Source organism: Vulpes vulpes, chromosome 15 (assembly GCF_048418805.1).
Source record: "Vulpes vulpes isolate BD-2025 chromosome 15, VulVul3, whole genome shotgun sequence".
NCBI classification, from domain to species: Eukaryota; Metazoa; Chordata; class Mammalia; order Carnivora; family Canidae; genus Vulpes; species Vulpes vulpes.
The window spans coordinates 58,957,514-58,979,866 of record NC_132794.1 but is presented as its reverse complement, the minus strand read 5'-3'; the positions used below and the strand labels follow the sequence as shown (position 1 = coordinate 58,979,866).

Here is a 22,353-nt window from a genome sequence, read left to right as displayed (position 1 = left end):
ACAATAGTACATAGGGGCCTGCCTTCTCAAAGTTATTGAAAAGAATATTTGGAATATTTTAAAGTGATAGTTCACTAATAGCTTCCAATTTTTGAGTGCCTAGTATATTCAAAGAATTATGCTCACGGCTTTACACATACTATCTCAGTATATAAACTTGAACGGTAGAAGGGACCGTCTCTGTGGTATCCTTAGGAAAACTGAACTCAGGGAAGTTAGATGACTCACTCAGAGGCAAAATGCTGTTGAGCAGAAGAGTCAGGCTTCCAGGTCAACCCTGTCTGGTCCCAAACCACTTGCTCTTTGCATTATGTCAGCATGCTTCTCAGTTATGATTACAACTATTGTCCCCTCTAAATGGTCCCAGCCTGGGTTGCCTGCCTTCTCCTTAAGTAGTAGCTCTCCTTAGGGCATTTATCCTTGTTTTCATTTTCTATAACATTAATAAAAGGATTAGAATTTAAGGCGTTATATAAGTGGTTTCTGCAAAGACCAAGAGAATTGCTAAGCAGAGCCAAGGGGGGCCCCAACCAGAGCAGTAGGAGCAACTAGTGTTATTATTGAATAGTGTCCCGCCTGTTGAGAGGTGGCATTTATAGCATTTCAGATTCACTCAGGTCCTAAGGAAACATGGTTTTGTGTTTTAATAATTGGAAGATGGGAGGTGAAGGGAAAGGAGGGGTTCACTTTATGCTATTAATTTGGTAGAGTCAAGCCTAAAGAATAAAATAATGCTCTGAGGTGCTCATTCTAAAGAGTTGACAGGAACCAAAACCCACTTCTGTCAGCAAAAATGGTGACTCAGTAATATTGGTAAGCCTGGGGTGTTTTCTTTTTATCTTTCCCCCTGATGTTGCAATTAATTCTTTAGCTCACTGACATTGCCAAGAGAAGTTGGCTCTCATTTCTACCTCATATTAAAATTTTAACATCACATTAAAGTGCACTGTGAAGTACCCCATGATGCCAGTAAGTAGTTACAGTTGAGACCAATACTTAGCTTTGATGGTAGAGTCACAAGGTCAACAGAATGAGAGAAGGGGGGGAAGGAGAGAGATCAAAAGAAAATTTTCTCTTACCTGCTGTGCTCATGAAGCAATAGAAAATATGACTTCAAAATCATAATGCTCCATCGTACTTACATGTTTTATGCACTGGTCTTGGTCATTTCAAATTCATATCATATGTTCCATCAGGGAAAAATAACGATATCAATAACAAGTCAGAAGTTTCTTATATATCTCTATAACATTCTCAGTTCACATTATGTTCAATACTTTCTATCACACTTCCCTTGACCACTAATGTGATATGTAAAAATACATGTATAAAATATAAAACATTTAGAAAATATATATTTGTACATATGTACACACATGTACATATCTATTAATGTATAAAATGGTGATTCAATGAAAAGCACACTGGACTAATACTAACTTAAAGAGTTGATGCCAGAATTTCAAACACATATTAATACATTAATTTAAATAGACAATTAGAGTAATTTTCCCTCCAATGCAAGCCATCATCATTTTTCCTTATCTCACTCCCAGGATCTGGCACCTAGATAATATACTTTAGCCATCAGAAAGCCTTAATTGATCAATTTTTCATTTGGATGATAATATGTACATTTTCAATTAATGAAAAGGCACTTATTAAGTGCTTTTTTGTGTAGGGGGCTGCTGGACACTCTCTGGATCAATTTAAAAAAACCAAGCCCTAGCTCACTCTTAAAACTTCACACTGAACATTAAGGCAAATAGATAGAAAGGACATTCAAAAGGGCAAACTTAAGAGAAACAATACATAACAAAATGAGTCAAATTAAAACATAAGTGCTATATCTATTGATCAAAGTAGTATAGCTGGGTAAGGACAAATCAAAGGAAATCTTTTATATGATTTCCGTGTGATAGGTGCTGATTCATGGGAAGGTAGTATTTCAGGATCTATTTGTATGAGGGAGGAATTGTAAAATTTGGCAATCTTCTTTGGGTGGGATCATTATTCATTGTACTCCATTGCCAAAAGTTACAAAGATGGGTTTAGGGCATAAGGATGAATTTGATTTGATGTAAATATGTATTAGCATAACTGTTAGAAATACATATAAATTAGTAAATGGTTCTTGACTCTGGTTACACATGAAAATCACCTGAGTTACTTTTACAAAGTACTTAATGCCTGCCTTCTCCTCTCCCCATGGCTGATTAAATCAGAATTTTTGAAAGATTGAACCTGGACATTGGTGTTTATGGAAAAAATGCTCCCCAGGTGATTCTAACAGGCAGCCAGGGTTAAGGATCATTGGGTTGTATCCATTTTTTAATACTCTTGAGATACAGGGATCCCTGGGTGGCGCAGCGGTTTGGCGCCTGCCTTTGGCCCAGGGCGCAATCCTGGAGACCCGGGATCGAATCCTACATCGGGCTCCCGGTGCATGGAGCCTGCTTCTCCCTCTGCCTGTGTCTCTGCCTCTATCTCTCTCTCTCTGTGACTATAATACATAAATAAAAATTAAAAAAAAAATACTCTTGAGATACAAATATGTTTTCTGTATTTCTAGGTAAGAATGAATCCCATACACCTGAAGCTGATATTTCACTTTTGAAGCTAATTTCCTGTTGGAGAGACCAGTCTGTGCAGGTATGATACAGTGCATGTTCTTGAAGTTATTAGAAGAGCTCCTTGCTTTCCTTTCCATTCTGTGAGAGGTTCATTCATACTCCCCGTAACCTGAGAGTACCTGTAAGTGGCTACTGTTGTCCTTACAGAATATTTCTTCCCAGGGCATTTCATGTAACAGGACTAATGCAGAGACTGATAATGAGGGAAAAAGTGAAAAAATGACATGTGCAAGGACACACCAGATGAGGTGGGATGAATAGAGGGCCTCAGGAGGGAAGGTTACTGTTGTTACAGGTAACTTATTGCCTATTGAAATTTCAGTTTGTTAGGGTACCTGGGTGGCTTAGGGTTGTGCCTTCAGTTCAGTCATGATCCCGGGGTCCTGGGATCAAGTCCCTCATCAAGCTCCCTGTGGGGAGCCTGATTCTCCCTCTGCCTATGTCTCTGTCTCTCTCTCTGTGTCTCTCAGGAATAAATAAATAAAATCTTAAAAAAAAAAAAAAAAGGAAAGAAATTTCAATTTGTGGCCAAATTGTCTGTTATTTGATTTCAACATGTGCTATGACATAAAATTTCCTAGGCTTGGGAATTTGGTATGGGTACTAGGAATCATTTTTCTACCTTGAGAGTTACCTCATCTGTAAGCTGCTTGAGAGAACGGGTTTCTTCAAGGCCCAGTTTAAGTCCTTTATCTCTTTGAAGGTTTTGTGGATCCTAAAAGCATACCAGGTAGCTTTGTACATTGTACAGTAAATATATGTGCATTGATTAAATGAATGATTATCAGAACTTTATTCTCCTTCATGAACTTAATAAATGTCAAATTTGCAAGACAGGCATAGCAATAATTCCAATTACAAATGTTTATTCTTAGTTATAGGAAAACAAAGAGTGTTAACTCAGGACACAGTGTGGGGTTGACACTACAAAACCAAATAAACACAGTTGGAATGGGAAACTTGTTACTATGGCCTACAAGTTTCTACATGATTTGCCACCAGCCTAACCTCTTCATTCATCATTCTCCCCTGAAGCTGTAGCCACACTGATGTTTTTATTTACAATACACAAAGCTCATTTCTACCTCAGGCCATTACGCTGCTCTTGGGCTGGAATTCTCATTTTTCCATTCATCATTTGGGTCTTTGCTCAAAAAAACAACTCTTCAAAGAAGTCTTCCCTGATTCTCTGACTCATGTTCTCACCACACCCTCCCCCACCCCATGCCTCTAGTTACCAGGGCAACACCCTGGTTTTATTTTCTTTGTTGCAATTGCTTTTCTTTTTTCTTTTTTTAGATTTTATTTATTTATTCATGAGAGACACAGAGAGACAGGCAGAGACATAGGTAGAAGTAAAAGCAGGCACCCTCTGGAGAGCCTGATGCAGCACTTGATCCCAGGACCCCAGGATCACAACCTGAGCCAAAGGCATACGTTCAACCACTGTAGCCACCCAGGCATCCCTGTTGCAATTGCTTTTAATGGAAGTCATGCCATTTGCTTTTTTGCTTGCTTATCTTCTGTCTTCTTGCTGTCCTAGAAGTTTGCTAAGAACAGGGAGTTGGTCCCTCTCATTCACCCTTCTATCACCACTGCCCAGAAAAGCAGTAGTCACAGCAGCCTGTCAATAAATATTTAATGAATGAATAAATAGCTATGCAAAAAGCCTCTGTGACAATCAAATAAACATTAGTACATGTTGACTTTATCAGCATGCTAGCGATCAGTTAAGAGTCTCTATTAAAGGTAAGATTTCTTTTCCCCCCAGTAGCCTAAGAATTCCTCAATGGGGGGGGGGGGGGGGGGGGGAAGAAATCATGAAGGAAAAGAATTCAACAGGAAATTTATCCTGAATTGCTCTAACTAAAGATCTTTTGTAATTGTTCATTTGACCTTCATATAAATTTTAATGTGGTTTGGACATGTTTGGACTAATGGACCTTTAAGGTTCTATGATTCTATGACCTTGTGTAAAAGTCTGGCAGTGTGACAAACATTACCAGAGCACTTATTACTCACTTTATAGGTAGTCTAAGCTTCAAAGTTCTTCTCTCATCTCTGCCACTAACCTGATGAATAATTCTGGAAGATAAATGTAACTTGTTGATTATTTTCCTCACGTGTAAAATGGGAATGATAATTCCTGGGTCCTTTGGGAACAACAGAGGCTCTTATAGCCTCATTTAAATGCTTCATTAACCAATCCTCCAATACCTTATAAAGCTGTTCATTTAAGCAGTTAGTCAAATCATGTTAAGCTGAATCTACTTTTTAACCTATTTTAGGTGGTAATGGAATGCTTCTGTAAAAGAGTAAAATCCTATCTCAGAAATTGAAGAGGTGGTACTTTATGGAAGGGGGAAGAATCTGTTAATTTTGCAGATGAATGAGTTTGTCTAGAGATTGTCTCTTTTGCTTCTAATGCATGAAATTTACCCATACCCAACAGAGAAATAAAAGCTGGAAAAGCAACAGTAAGGTTTTGGGATTGCTAATTTGTGTGTTTCTGAAGCTTCACTAAAGTTCTCTGGATTTTATAATCTAACACCAGTGGGTGAAATCATGATATCCATGTCTCTAGGAACAAATATTGCTTTTACAGGAGATGATGCAAAGACATGAAAAGTTGATGTGAAACTGAGTGTTGAGAAAATGCTTTTCTCCTAGAAAATCGGGACATTGGAACCACAAGCAGGCCACAGGAGATCTCATGAGTCTTCATAATGCTCTGTGCTATTTTACAGAACTTTGCTATGTCAAGGTTTTAGCAGAAAACCATTAAAATTTTTAGCTTTCCTATGGCATAGTAATACTCTAGTAATAAGTATATGACCCAGATTTGTGGCTGTCTCTTTCCAGCCAATGGATTTGTAAATCTTCACTTAAATCTGTACACATTCCCTCATAAGAGTGTAATGCTTTACACATCTGTCTTTTCAAAGAAAATTATTTCTATGCATTTGGAAGACAGCTTTATAGCCATAGTGCTTTCAGTTCTAGCTCACTATTAAATTCAAAAAATTATATAATATATTGTCTAAAAATTTTATATTTTGTTGGGGAAAATTCTATCCCTACTAACTATCTTCAAAATGTATCTACTATATTTATGTACTAGAGAGATTTAAGTATTGATAGTCAGAAATTATCAATAAATTCTACTTTCTACATTTTATATTTTGAGTACAGAATCTATTTCAATTGCATTAGCATCTATTTAGTACCCACTGTATACCAGATACTGTGATAACATTATTGCATGCTTATAAGATGTACCATCTGTCTGTGGATTGGAACCATGCTGAGTATTGATTTCACACTGAGTACAAAGTGTGGGTTTGAGTTTGTTGCTAATTGGTTGTATGCCATTCAATATTCGCTTTTAAGTTTTGTGACTAAGTAACCTATTCATTATGGTTAATATGTTTTATTCAACTATTTCAGCTTCCTCTTGCTTTCAGTTGTACTCATTGTTTATTTATTATTATTTATTCTTATAATATGCATTGATAATGGCAAATATGTCAACAAGCCCCAAAATACAAAGTTAAAAATGTGGTCATGATATATCAATTCAATAATTAGAAATATTCAATGAAATTGCATACATCCTTACATATTTTTAGGAAAGAATATTGACCCAAGCTGTTATCCAGTGGTATCAGAGATTCTAAATCGCATTGTAGTTGCTCCTCAGAGATGGTAATAATTCCAGTGTGAGAAGGCAGACATGATCCCATGGGAGCATATGGCCAATCTGCACATTCTGAAGGATAAGCCACAGTCTGGATGTTTTATAGGTCTGAAGATATCAATATCCTCCTGATTTATAGATAGGGACAAAGCAAGTTCCATACAGGTTTCTGTGATTGAAAGTTTTCATCCTAGCCTTACTCAGCATCATGGACTTTGTTTTATGAGGAAGGACATGAAGTCTCAGAGTAGTATATGACTTGGCAAAAGTTGCCTTTGTGATAACTGTAATAGTTGGATCAGAAACTCGGGCTTTCTCATTTTTTATTCAGAGTTCTTTCTACCATACCATCCTCATCTTGGAAGCAGTGTTATCAAATAAGATGTGTGACAAAATTAAAGCAAAATAAATTCAATGATGCAAAATTGTTCATGAATAATTAATATAGTTTGTCCCATTATATGATATACATAATAAGCACGGTTCATTTATTTTAATAGAGGAAAGTATATGTTTGTAAATATATCTAATACAAATATATATATATATATATATCATCACATGGTAGATATTAATAGGCATGATTCACCAGTATCATAATATGTAGAACTGTATGTTAGAACCATGGTTTGCAATAGTTATTACAATGTTCAGTATCTCATCATAGGATATGCATGATAAGGATCCTGTGCCTACCTGTATTGTGACAGGAAGTCCTGCAGTGTTGGTAGACTTGGTAGCAATATTAAAAACACATCCTCTATTAGCCTTTTTTCATGACCTACCTAAGTATTTGAGTATGAACATTGGAGTACACAAGAACAGGGGATGATCAGAGATCAGGAAGCTGCTCTGATACTTTTATGTAGCTTCCTATATTTAAAAGTCAAGCACCCTGCTCCTTCTGCCCTGGCAGGCAGTTCAAGAGAGCATTTGCCATCAACGTAAGCTAAGCTCTCTGAGTGTCCCTGGAACCTGAAGATTGCATGTGCTACCATGGCACATACAAGACTAAATTAATATTTAGCTGAATACCTTTTCTGCTTTTGATGTCAGCATCTCTAGATCAGCTGGTGTTGTTCCACTCAAAGCCCTACCTGAAGGTATCCTACGGGTAGACAGGGGATAATGCAGAGGGGATGGTGGCAATGGTGGAACATGAGTCATCTTGACACAGGGCAGTCTTCTGAGGGAAAAAAAGAGTAGGCATTGGGGTGTGGTCATAGGAAAGATTTAACTGTCACCCAAAGAAGGATAATAGAAAAGTGCCCCAAGTTCACTGAGATCAGTGGTGTCCTTCCTATTGTCTCACTGATTCGGCTCTTGGCTTTATTTGAATTCTCTATAACTGCTGGACCTTGCCTCATATTTTGACAGGAAGAGACTAAGTTGCATTGTCACTGATGTTTTACTAAGGAATGAAGGTAAAGAAACTTGGGAGGACATATAATACAAATAATGTAGAAATCAGGGGTCAGAAGGCCTGTCCGCCATATCTATGGGATATAATATCCCAGGTTCTTCATTTAAAAAAAAAAGAAGATATTGGATTAGATGCCTGTGACAAGCATTCCCCTTCCCCTCAACCCAATCACCGATCCTTGACTGGATATATACAATAATTGGAAGGGAGGCTTTGAACTCTGTAAAACCATGTACACCTACACACAATTTAGTGAGATTTATTATTAAAACCTTGTCTTTAGTTTTCTGTATTAAACCTAAGTTTAAATCAAGTGTTTTTAGCTAAATAGTGCTTTAGAGCCAGACATACTTCGAGGAGATAAATTTGTCTTTATGAGCAATATAATATCTTCAAATTAATTTTCTTTATCTTCTGGTGGGAAGAAAGAATCCTAAAGAAAACTGAGGACTCCTTTCAACTTTCCTTTTAGAATCTCTAGTGTTAATAGAACAGTGTGAAATGGTTTGGGTTCCAGTGCTCAGTATCTGCATTTCAATTGTTTCAGATGCTAATTCTAGTGGAAGGGAGTGGTCCACTTTCTATGAAAACTATTTAAGTGAAAATGCCAGGCTCTTACTTTGATGTAAGACTCCAAGCATTTGTAATAATACTAACAAAAAATTATTAAAAAAAAAAAACTTTATAGGTAACGGAAGTAATACAAGCTGTTCTCTTGGCGGAAGTTCAACAGCATATGAAGACCTTGAGTAAGACACCAGTCAGCAGTCAACCAGTGTCCATGACAGAGGACATTCACTGTGAGATGAGGCAGATCCTCCAGAAGACAGAATGGACCCAGGGGGAGGAGATAGAGTTACAGTGTGCTACAGACACCTGGCCTCTGCAAAGTAAGTGCAAAATTTATTGGCATGCACTTTCATCAGAACTTTTTCAACTACTTAGAGTGCGTTCAGAATATGAGTTCACAATATATCATTTCTGCAAAAACTGAGCCAAGTGTCCTGTTTCTGACCTATTCTCCTATCAGTTTCTTCTGATAATTTTAAGTTTCTAAAAAAATTTTCTAAATTCTATTATAATCAATAAATATTTTCTAGAACACAAATTGAATTTGTTTATAGAAATATTTTCAAATTAAATAATTAAAATGAAAACAGGATTAACACTAATAGCTTAATGACATATGTTAAGAATACCTTCATAATAATGGGTCCTAAATTTTTCCACTTGATTACCTTGAAAGTAGCCGTGTGCCAGCTTTTTTTTTTCTTTTCTAAAAATAAGAAATGTAGTAGAAACTAAAATTAAACTGATTTATAGGTGGACCACTTAATTTTGTAACAAATTTTGTCATTGTAACTTCATAATGATAATGTTTATGGTTCATGGCTAGCAAGTGAATCTCAATTTCTGCTGTAAAACATTAATTGGTTTTTGAGCCCATTAGCTGTGACTTAAAAAAAATAGTTAAAAAGAAATAAGACAAATTTTTCTTTTTTTTAAGATTTTATTTATTTATTCATGAGAGAGAGAGAGAGAGAGAGAGAGAGAGAGAGAGAGACAGGCAGAGGGAGAAGTAGGCTTCATGCAGGGAGCCCAATGTGGGACTCAATCCCACGTCTCCAAGATCACGCCCTGGACTGAAGGCTGCACTAAACCGGTGAACCACCCAGGCTGCCCCCAAATTTAGTTTTCAACTTCACCAGTAAGCTTTTGATGAACAAGTTAACTTATAATTAAATATATATTTTTTTCAGGGAAACATGTTACAAATTTACATGTTCCAGGTTGTTAAAAATTATTAAATATTTCTTTAGCCCTCAGAAAGGGATTTTCTTTTTATTTATTTGGGACTCAGAAAAATGTTGCTATATTTAAAATGTTGAGTCATAGAACAGGTGTCATTCTTAAAGATCTATTACAGCTTTTTCTTATTATTTTTATAAAATTACTGATTGGGACAGCATTAAATAGTGAAAAAGGATATTCTTAAAGATCTATTACATTAAATAGTGACAAAGGATATGTAACAGGGAAAGCCTTCTTCAGCGAAAGCCAAAGATCAAAATAGATAGAATATTTCCTAATGCTAAGAAAGTCACTGAAGATGGTAAATTCAATAAGCAATTTGATAAAGCTCAATGGCAATTTCAAGTCATTTGTTTGTCTCTTGTCCAGAAATTAGCTTTAATTATCTGGTAAATCCACCCACTTAAGGAGCTCATTTGATCATATCACATAATTGTAGTTGTATTACACCTTTCAAGCAAGAAGAGAAATGTCCTTTTTTAAATTAATTTTCAGTAAGTGCTTTGGGGTTCTTGATTCATTTGGTCAGGCATCTGTAGTATCATTATGTTTCTTCCAGCTCCCCAAAGACAGCTCATATCATTCATCATATGTAAACTGTCATTAGGTGGCATTTATATGCCTTATCCCTAAGCTTGAGTTTATACCTTATCCTTTGGCCCATAACCATCTTTTCTGGGTGAGAAATTCATGGTGGGTTATCAAGGTGAAGCTTTTGATAAGTTTCACTATCATGTGGCTTACCCACTATTTGAAGTTTCACCAGATTGGGCTGTCTTCTGTTCCCAACTAATTTTCAGGTATAAGAAATATACTATGGAATTTGGTGTTGTCATGACTAAAGACATCTGGATTTTAAGTTAGATATTAACTATCTTTGGATCATTACTGAATGAACCTTTGCCAATAATTAAAAGAAAATTAACGTTAATTGGTGATAACATTAGAATACAAAGATATTAAAGTTGCTTTATATATTGGTGGATGAAGTTTAGAATATTTTATTTGAAAGAAATGAAACATTCACAAATGCTGAGCACATATTTTTGTGGGAAATACTGCCTGTTGGAAAATACAAACTGCAATTGCAATTAAGTGGAAACACATAACATGCACTAAAAAGGAAAATTTCCAAGCACTATTATAATGGATATTAACATTGCCTTTCTTTCTCTTTATTTGGAAACAAACAAACAAACAAACAAACAAAAATTGTTTTTTAAACTAGCCAAAGAAATTTAGTAAAATTACAGGAAAGTTTTGTACCTTTATTAAGCTGTATGTACTGCATTACTGGTTAGATTTAAAATAAATAAATAAATAAGTAAAAAAGCGATTTTATTTATTTCAAATGTCCTGATTCAAAGGTTAAGGGGAGGGCAGCCCGGTGGCTCAGTGGTTGAGGGCCACCTTCAGCCCAGGGCATGATCCTGGAGACCCGGGATCAAGTCCCACATCGAGCTCCCTGCATGGAGCCTGCTTCTCCCTCTGCCTGTGTCTCTGCCTCTCTTTCTCTCTATATCTCCCATGAATAAATAAACAAAATCTTAAAAAATATATAAAAAAACCCACAAAGATTAAGGGGATGGTGTTGGTACTTTTCACCCAGGTGTGATTATTCCTCAAAGTTTATAGGCAAATTTACTTAGATCCAGTGTCACTACAACCTATTACCAAATATCCTTATGACAAATGGTTTATGTTGTTTTATTTTCAGATCCTTGCTCATTTGTCCTCTGTGAGCTCCTGCCCCCATCCTTCCCCAACATAATTTCTTTTATTCTTTCTTGATTTCTTAGCTTCTTTCCTCTCTCTCTCTCTCTCTCTCTCTCTGGAAGATTTTGTTTATTCATTTGAGAGAGATCGTATGCATGGATGCACACTGCAAGGGCTGAGAGGTGGAGGGGAGAGGCAGAGGGAGAGAGAGAATCTTAAGTAGACTCCCTGCTGAATGGGGAGCCCACTGCCGGGCTGGATCTCATGACCTGACCCTAAATCAAGAGTTGGAAGCTTAACCAACCCAAGCACCCCTTGGTTTCTTAGTTTCTTAATGCATCTTATTAGTAAATTGTTTGGAAAGTAATAGATGGCTTTATTATGTGTGGATACTCAGAAGCTTCTTTTATGCTAGAGTGGAGTACATTTGGTTGATTTGCATTATAGTAATATGGCAATAATAGATTATAAGGATTATAATAGATTATAAGGATTATAATAGATTATAATAAGGATGGCAATTACTGTGCTCTTAATATACTCCAAAAACTATGCTAAGTACTTTACGAATGTTATCTTACTTTTCCCTTTAATTCTCACATAATTCATATGAACCCTGACTTTCTGCCCAACATTTCAGTCATTTGTGTAAACAATTTTGCAGTTTTTTAAATGTCCATGTTCATGGAAATGAAGCTTCAGAGGAGCACTGAAAAGAACTACTCTCTGAAAAAGAGATTCCCATATGCTACCCAGGCTTATCCTGAGAAATTGCCTCTGTACATTTTTTAACATACTAATTATGTATCTTTCTCAGACACATTAAAATAAATAGTATTTTTAAAAAGTCTATCCCTATGTCTGCTATCTTCAATGCCACTAGTAGTGTATATCTTGTACTTTGAGACATTGTTTCTATTATTATCCCATTTTTCAAAAAAGGATAAAGTGGGGCTTAAAAGAGTTGATGTGCCTTGTCTAGAGTCACAAAATTAAAAAGAAAAAAAACAGGGATGCAAACCCATATATTCTCTTAAACTCTGTGTTCTAATCCAGTAAACTGCATTTTCCATACTGGCAGCATGAAGGAAATTTACTTTAAATCAGCATGATCTGAGAATTGAATAATTTATTGAGTGGTTTTTCTTAAATTCTTATTCTCCTCTCATAAATCATACTTTCTATTATCAAAGAAAATGCAGAGTGTTCAATCATTGCCGTCTCCACCCTTATAATAAAGAAAATCACCAGGTTTCTTGGACTATTTGAACATGAGATGCATCTAGAAAGCAATGCAAATCAAGTGAAGTAAGATTTGAAGTATAATTTGTATTTGAACTTTACAATTTTGTATCTTATTTATTTTTGGTGTTTTCACTTGTTACATTTCACAACGTGTATTTTATTTGAGGTCTTAATATTTGTGTATCAGTATTTCATGGAATTTATGTGTGCTGGAATTTATCTGAGTTTACATTTTTATAACAGTTACATTGCTCTCTTTCTTCATCTATTTAATAAGAAATTGTATAATTAACATTCACATTTGAAGCTCAGATTCATTGTTTTAAAAACAGCAGTGGTTTCTGTTATTAAAATGCATTTGAAAGTTATTTCCCTTTATTTCTTTTTGAGTGTGATTTGGATCAGTTTAAACAAGTGCTCTAAATTGTTCCATTAAATAAATTGGTTGAAATAGAAATGGAGGCTTTGTAGATAAAACTGTCACTTTGAAATTATTGGCTGAATTTAAATTCACGTTAAACTGTGTAGTCATGAAGATGATGCATCAAATATGGGTACTGCAAATAATCTTTATTACATGCATCGTCTTCAAAGACTTCTCTACAAAATTAAATAATGAAAATGTGCTCTTTGTTTAAATAAAACCATGCATTTGTGGTAAGTAAAGGAAATAAACATCTACTCAACAGAACAGTTTTCTGGTCCTGGTACCCATCAGCAGAAGGACTGGATCAGGACAGGCTTCCTCTGCCTGTTGAGTTTCTTAGAAGGATATCTGCCTAGTTGTGGAAAGGCTTTGAAACTATCTCACAGGGAAACTTTCTTGACTGTCTTTATAGTAAATGCATCTTCCATCCTCTGTGAGCTCTCCAGGCTAAACAAGAAGGCCAATGAATTCTTCTTTGTGGAAGCAGAAAAGTAATGGGGGACATATCATTGAAAGCCTTGAGTGTCATAGTAAGGTCTTAGGCTTTCTCTCTGAGCAAGATAGAAGACGATTTAAACAAACAAAGGGCACATATTTGAATGAGATCATGTTGCCTGCAGTTCAAGGGCCAAGGATAAAAGCAAGGAGACTACTGGGGAGGCCATTATGCTAACCCAGATGATGGCAGCTTATAAAAAATATGGTGGTTCTGAATGTGTTTTGAAGGTTCAACTTACAGTATTTGCTGATAGATTAGATATGGATGAATAAGATAATGAAAGTCTATACTTATATTTTTTCAAACAAAAAAAGATTTGATACATTGGTTGACTCTGGTACCCTGACTTGATGCCTACGTCAAGCAGTGCAGTATCACTCACATATGGTATTCTAGGTATATTGAAAGAAGAGTGGAAAACCCACTTAACAGAAGGCTGTCCCTGCTGTGTTCAACTGTCCCTGTCTAGATGACCTACAGATTTTATTTTCTAGTATTAACTAAACTAACCATCAGAAAATGGACAAAAATTTCTTGCCAAGAAATCATGGATTGAAGATAAGACTGGTAATGCAAGGTTAAGCAAAGAAGATGTAAATGGCATTGCCAAACTTACCTTAAGCTACATCAGGAGGTGTGTATGTGTGTATGTGTGTGTGTTTATATATGTTTATGCGTGTGTCATAAAGCCTTCTTAGAAAAAAAGATGCTTAATCCAAGACCTAAAAGATGAACATGATTTAGCCAAGGAAAAAGTTGGAGTGGGAGAAGATAACTGTTTGCTAAGAGTACGGAAGACACCTATGCCTTTTTCTTCTCCTAAGAATCATCTGATTAATACATGTAATGGATAAGGAACCTGGACATTACAGAGAAACCCATAGGCTTTTAATTTGTTCTCTGGAAAACACCTGTGTCCTCTTTGAATCCCATTGCTCCAATGCCTTCCTTTCCTAAGCCTCAGCCTTCCAGAATAAGGATAAAAATAATGACAAGAAAACAGCTAACAGGGTAGCCCGGGTGGGGGAGGGGTGGGGCGGGGGCGGGGGGTGGGTGCTCAGCGGTTTAGCGCCGCCTTTAGCCCAGGGCGTGATCCTGGAGACCTAGGATCCAGTCTCATGTCAGGCTCCCTGCGTGGATGGAGCCTGCTTCTCCCTCTGCCTGTGTCTCTGCCTCTCTCTCTCTCTCTGTGTCTCTCATGAATAAATAAATAAAACTTAAAAAAAAAAAAAAAAACAGTTAACACTAATGTGGCTTAGTATGGTTTTCTTTCCTTAAAGATTTTATTTATTTATTAGAGAGAATGCACGCACAAGCCTGGGGAGGGGCAGAGGGAGAAGCAGACTCCCACTAAGCACAGAGGCTCCATCTCAGAACCCTGAGATCATGACCTGAGCTGAAGTCAGACACTTAACCAACTGAGCCACCCAGATGCTCCAGGCTTAGTATGTTCTAAGTACTTCACATACCTCAAATTATTTGATCCTTTATTCCATGGGAATAGGTAGTATTGTATATGCATTTCCCGGATGAGAAAATAGATATAAAAAAGTTAAGTATCTTGCCTAAGGTCTTATTACCAACAAACAAAACCAGGAGTCAAAAATATTCAGTATGGCTTCAGAATTTGGGTTTGTTGTCCCTAGTGGGCATTGTCTCCCGCTTAACCACAATTCTCCTTCACTATCTCTAAATTTAACAAATATTTACCAATGTTTATGTGCTTCCTATATGACAGTTACAGAGATAGGCATTACCCAGGTTGGGGGTCACAAGGCAGCGGGAACCCAGATACTTGGCAAAACAACAGGGGAAGGATTCTCATGAAGAAATAAATCAAACAAATATCCAATAGCTAATTTCTACTAACCTTTGGGTGTGGCACTATAAGCTATTCCACTAAAGATGTACTTAATACTAAAGCCTTTTATTTAGAATTTAAATTTATATAAATATAAGTTCTAGTGGTTAAAAAACAGAAAGTTCCACACCTGGGAACTAGAAATGTTAGAAGTAAAAAAGATTCAGCATACCCAGGGGTGCCTGTCTGGCTAGTCAGTAGAACCTGCGAATCTTGATCTCAGGGTTGGGAGTTTTAACTCCATGTTGGGTGTAGATTTTACCTAAAAGTAAAGTTTTTTTTTTTTTTTTTTTTTAAAAAGGTTTACTATATACATATGTGTGTATATATATATATATATGTCAAAGGGGGTTTGGGTTGGGTTGGCAGGGGAAGAAAAGAGGAAATATAAAATTTTATTTTTACAGATAAATTTGAATTGCATAATCTTACAGAAAGATCAAGGTATTCATATGTTAGATGAAGATGAATTTATTTATGCTAAGCAAATCAGTTATTTAGACCTAGAATACATTACATACCTTTCAAAAAACACAGTTGTCATTTGGATTTGAATATATGTCCTGTATTATTTTTAGCTTCCTGTAAAACTGAGGAGAAATTTTATCATTCCCTTTTCCCCTATATAAATTCTTCTGAACTTCTCCACTGCTTCTGCCCTCTCTGTATCATCTACAAGATTGCATTGCCTTAGAAAGACTGATAGAGTTCACTGTTCTTTTTCCAAAAGTAGTTTCATCTTTCACAGAGATTGAGATTGATGATTTTCATCTTGGCATATGAACTAGAGTATTTCATCGTCTTTTTTCCTCATGAGCAATCAGAATGCCAACCTGGCCCGACTGCACACAGACGGTAGCATCAAGGAATTGAGTTAAATATTTCCTTGGTAACAGTTGTGCAGGCACCACTTTATTGATTATTGTCTGCATACCCATTTAAATTTATTGACAAAGAAAAAGTGATCTAGATTCTGTCGCTGAAATCGATGTGTTTTGTACTATTGTTCTTCTGAGCTCAGACTGGCCTCCCAACAGTGACCCCTCAAGGACAGGGGTCAGGTCTATTTATCTTTTTTCCTCCCATCCCTTAGGATGATGCTTTACCTAGTAGCTGGTAATAAGTGTTTATTGAGTGGATGGATGAATGGATGGACCATGGGATACCATATACTAAAGATTCAGCCAACTCCTAATTAGTAAGAGAAAAGGGACACAGGGAAAATCAGCTGATTGCGTTTCTTTAGCAGCTGGCCATACATAGGCTTGAATACCCACTGAAATTGTGTTTTCCAATCGTCACCATCCTTGGATCAAGTGGTATACACAGCAGGCTCACAAGAAATTAAAAATAGACACAGGAATGAATCTAGTTTGTAACCACCCAGAACACTTCTCTTTCCTCATGGTTAATTGTTTGGCTCTCCACTACTCATTTTGTCATGATCTGATTTCAGTCTGAGGTTTTTAGAGGGCCCCAAAACTCACTTGAAATGTGTCCACTTGTTCCTCATTCTGCTACAGTTCTCCATGGGAGTATTTAAGGAGCTGCCTCAAACACTCTTTCCTTGGTATTTAGATTCACACCCTGGGTTCTGGCTTGCCTGACTCCCTTGGGACTTCTGGCTCACTCTTGATCTCTTGTAGCCGGTAGTCCTTATGCTGCTAAGTGAGAGTCCTTTTGACAACCTGTTCAGCTGGGTCAGCTTCCTCCCTATTGATTCCATCCCTGAGCCTGGAACTTGGTGTGCTGTTAGTTCCTCCATCAAATCCAATCGCATTAGCCAATATGGATATGCATCCCTAGTTCTGGAAAAAAAAAATTGGTACAACTAAATTCCTTGAGATAAAAACAAAACAAGGATTTAGTCAGCTCTGTATTCTCAGCAGATAGCACAGTCCCTGGCACATGCCAAGGCAACCTTGCTAGAGAATGCTGGCTGAAGGAAAAATGATCCATTTCTCTCCTCATGCCATTGGAATATGCCATTCAATCAGAATGTCATTCACTTTGCTGGCAGGAGCCTTATTTTTCCATTTTAACTCGTCAATATATCTGCCCAATTTTCATTCTTGGAACAATCTGGATAATTTAAAAAATCTCTTGTTAAGCACTTATTATGTCTAAGGTTCAATGGAAGGTACTGGAATTTTCAGTTACATTACTTTTTACACTTCTTGTATATCCTTCTAAAATGGTGTATATCATCTGGCACTCTAATTGTTTGTTATTTGCCTTTCCTTCCCACCTCTCTGAACTCCTTGAGGGCAAAAGTTGGAACTTATTAATCTTGTGCTCCTAGCTGCTAATGCACCACGTGGGGCATGATGGGTGCTCATTAAATGTTTGTTGCCTGAGTGAGCAGATGAATGATGAATGACAGTGACAGACATATATTAAAGAACTAGTCTAGGCAGAATGGAAGAAATGCTAAATCATATGTTAATAGTCTGTAGGTAGGAAGAGAATGGAAAGGATCATTAAAGGGGTGACTTTTTTTTCTAAAGTGTTAATTCAGAGGTATTTCTTCAAATTTATCTATTTAGTTCAGGAGTAATTTATCTGTCTAAAAAGCCACCGGGAAAAAATTAATAGTCAGATGTTTGAAGGCAAAAACACCCCAAAACAAAACAAACAAACAAACAAACAAACAAAAATTCAAAAAGCAAAAAACAAACCAACAACAAGGCAGAGTACTTCATTTTCAAACTCTGAGAAAAAGCTACAAGAAATGAAAGCAGTTAGTTTAAAGAGTTGTTACCTTTCTTTTTTTCTCTTTTACCTAATACAAGTGGACATGGGCTTTTCATATGTACTGTCCTCCAGCCAGACAGCCCTGCAAATCTGGGGGCACTGTAAAAGTGCCCCTTAGCAGAATATATGTAAGAGCACAGTAATGGTGAATACCTTTCAGGCCTCCTAGGTTTATTTTCATCTGAGTGAGGTTGGTCTTGGAATTTTAATTTTAAATTTTAACCACAATTTTAGTATTGTGGTTTTCAACTCTCTCAATCCTAGCATGGAGTCCATAGCCAATAGTATGTGATTGCACCCCCCCCCCCCTTATAATCTTAAAATGAAGTTTGTAAGTAATATAACTTCTCCACATATATAATTTATATAAAATTTAAAGAAAAAAAGAGTAAGTAATTTATGATAAAATAATATATGTATCAATAGGTAAAAGATATAATGACCACACTAAAATTTATAATAAAAATGCTGACCAGCACACATCCGATCACTAGGACACCAGCTGTTAATGCAGACTCCACGTGGTGGTGGTGTCAGTGACATAGCTCTGCAGATGGATTTTCTTGGCAAAGATATGGACAACAACAACAACAACAAAAAAGATATGGACAAGAGTGGCCGCCAGATTTAGCCATTCTTGATATACAGGGTTAGGTGCCTTCCTGGAAAATTCAGGATATATTACAAACTTTGAAAGATTTCTATGTGTAAAATAAAGTTAAGAGTCTGAGCTCAGGAGATGATAAACAGGGCTTTCAGTTTCATGAACGTCCAATGTAATATGTGGAAACCATGTAAAATGTCAGGACAATTTTTCATTGTGAAGGACTGTCCTAAGCTCTGCATGACTTCTGGCATTTCTGGTCCCTGCCAGCATCTCCACAATCATCAGGGAAACCAGATGTTCCTTGGCTCAGCAGTTCCTAGAGCATTCCCCTAGGGGGCAGTACCAATCCTGCTGAGAACCACTGCCTTCTGGAAAGGGATTCTTAGGTATTCTGAGGCTCTCCTTGCTTCTGTCCCTCCCCTCTTGTAAAAGTGCATAGGGAGATAAAATCAAATAGGTAACCCCTAACTAATTAGAGAAGTTCCTTTCTTGGATCCCTCATGTTTGTTCCTTCCTTTGTGCTCCACCCATGTCGTTTATACTTCAGTCATAGCACTTCCCAGTCTGTGTCGTAAATCCTCTGATTACAGTTCTGACTCCTCCATTAGAAAACGGACTTCTTGTCCTATTATTTCACTCTCATCGGTGTGTCCTCCACGCTTGGCTCTGGGCCTGGCATAGAGTCAATTTGTTGTCTGATTAAATGAAGAATGTGTGTTACTGAGCTATTAAGCATTCTCCGAGGAAGTCATCAAAGAAACATCCAAAATTTTCAATTGAAATTATTATTTTACAATACAGAGTAAACATAGTTTATCTTAGGATTTAAAAATTAAATGAACTAGGGTCACCTAACTGGCTCAATTGATGGAGTGGGTGATTCTTGATCTTGAAGTTGTGAGCTTGAGCCTCATGTTGGATATAGAGATTAAAAATTAAATAAATATCATCAGCGAAGAGGGAGAGTTTGACTTCTTCTTTGCCAATTTGAATGCCTTTAATGTCTTTTTGTTGTCTGATTGCTGAGGCGAGGACTTCCAGAACTATGTTGAACATCAGTGGTGAGAGTGGACATCCCTGTCTTGTTCCTGATCTTAGGGGAAAGGCTCCCAGTGCTTCCCCATTGAGAATGATATTTGCTGTGGGCTTTTCGTAAATGGCTTTTAAGATGTCGAGGAAAGTTCCCTCTATCCCAACACTCTGAAGGGTTTTGATCAGGAATGGATGCTGTATTTTGTCAAATGCTTTCTCTGCATCTAATGAGAGGATCATATGGTTCTTGGTTTTTCTCTTGCTGATATGATGAATCACATTGATGGTTTTACGAGTGTTGAACCAGCCTTGTGTCCCAGGGATAAATCCTACTTGGTCATGGTGAATAATTTTCTTAATGTGTTGTTGGATCCTATTGGCTAGTATCTTGTTGAGAATTTTTGCATCCATGTTCATCAGGGATATTGGTCTGTAATTCTCCTTTTTGGTGGGGTCTTTGTCTGGTTTCGGAATTAAGGTGATGCTGGCCTCATAGAACAAATTTGGAAGTACTCCATCTCTTTCTATCTTTCCAAACAGCTTTAGTAGAATAGGTATGATTTCTTCTTTAAACGTTTGATAGAATTCCCCTGGGAAGCCATCTGGCCCTGGACTCTTGTGTCTTGGGAGGTTTTTGATGACTGCTTCAATTTCCTCCCTGGTTATTGGCCTGTTCAGGTTTTCTATTTCTTCCTGCTCCAGTTTTGGTAGCTTGTGGCTTTCCAGGAATGCATCCATTTCTTCTAGATTTCCTAATTTATTGGCGTACAGCTGTTCATAATATGTTTTTAAAATCGTTTGTATTTTCTTGGTGTTGGTAGTGATGTCCCCTTTCTCATTCATGATGTTAGATGATACTCTACATAGAAAACCCAAAAGCCTCCACCCCAAGATTGCTAGAACTCATACAGCAATTTGGTAGCGTGGCAGGATACAAAATCAATGCCCAGAAATCAATGGCATTTCTATACACTAACAATGAGACTGAAGAAAGAGAAATTAAGGAGTCAATCCCATTTACAATTGCACCCAAAAGCATAAGATACCTAGGAATAAACCTAACCAAAGAGGTAAAAGATCTATACCCTAGAAACTATAGAACACTTCTGAAAGAAATTGAGGAAGACACAAAGAGATGGAAAAATATTCCATGCTCATGGATTGGCAGAATTAATATTGTGAAAATGTCAATGTTACCCAGGGCAATTTACACGTTTAATGCAATCCCTATCAAAATACCATGGACTTTCTTCAGAGAGTTAGAACAAATTATTTTAAGATTTGTGTGGAATCAGAAAAGACCCCGAATAGCCAGGGGAATTTTAAAAAAGAAAACCATAGCTGGGGGCATCACAATGCCAGATTTCAGGTTGTACTACAAAGCTGTGGTCATCAAGACAGTGTGGTACTGGCACAAAAACAGACACAGAGATCAATGGAACAGAATAGAGAACCCAGAAGTGGACCCTGAAATGTACGGTCATCTAATATTCGATAAAGGAGGAAAGACTATCCATTGGAAGAAAGACAGTCTCTTCAATAAATGGTGCTGGGAAAATTGGACATCCACATGCAGAAGAATGAAACTGGACCACTCTCTTTCACCATACACAAAGATAAACTCAAAATGGATGAGAGATCTAAATGTGAGACAAGATTCCATCAAAATCCTAGAGGAGAACACAGGCAACACCCTTTTTGAACTTGGCCACAGTAACTTCTTGCAAGATACATCCACAAAGGCAAAAGAAACAAAAGCAAAAATGAACTATTGGGACTTTATCAAGATAAGAAGCTTTTGCACAGCAAAGGATACAGTCAATAAAACTAAAAGACAACCTACAGAATGGGAGGAGATATTTGCAAACGACATATCAGATAAAGGGCTAGTTTCCAAAATCTATAAAGAACTTATTAAACTCAACACCAAAGAAACAAACAATCCAATCATGAAATGGGCAAAAGACATGAAGAGAAATCTCACAGAGGAAGACATGGACATGGCCAACAAGCACATGAGAAAATGCTCTGCATCACTTGCCATCAGGGAAATACAAATCAAAACCACAATGAGATACCACCTCACACCAGTGAGAATGGGGAAAATTAACAAGGCAGGAGACAACAAATGTTGGAGAGGATGTGGAGAAAATGGAACCCTCTTACACTGTTGGTGGGAATGTGAACTGGTGCAGCCACTCTGGAAAACTGTGTGGAGGTTCCTCAAAGAGTAAAAAATAGACCTGCCCTACGACCCAGCAATTGCACTGTTGGGGATTTACCCCAAAGATTCAGATGCAATGAAACGTCGGGACACCTGCACCCCGATGTTTCTATCAGCAATGGCCACAATAGCCAAACTGTGGAAGGAGCCTCAGTGTCCATCGAAAGATGAATGGATAAAGAAGATGTGGTTTATGTACACAATGGAATATTACTCAGCAATTAGAAACGACAAATACCCACCATTTGCTTCAACGTGGATGGAACTGGAGGGTATTATGCTGAGTGAAATAAGTCAATCGGAGAAGGACAAACAGTGTATGTTCTCATTCATTTGGGGAATATGAATAATAGTGAAAGGGAATATAAAGGAAGGGAGAAGAAATGTTGGGAAATATCAGGAAGGGAGACAGAACATAAAGAC

At 37.0% G+C, this 22,353-nt stretch overlaps 1 protein-coding gene across 1 annotated transcript in view; it reads left to right on the top strand.

Moving 5' to 3' along the window:
• WDR72 (WD repeat domain 72) overlaps positions 1-22,353 on the top strand; it is a 227,726-nt gene that overhangs the window by 135,874 nt on the left and 69,499 nt on the right. The window contains exons 17-18 of the mRNA XM_025994816.2: positions 2,573-2,652; positions 8,442-8,643. Of these exons, the coding sequence (XP_025850601.1) occupies positions 2,573-2,652; positions 8,442-8,643 (282 nt within the window). The remainder of the gene's footprint in view (positions 1-2,572; positions 2,653-8,441; positions 8,644-22,353) is intronic.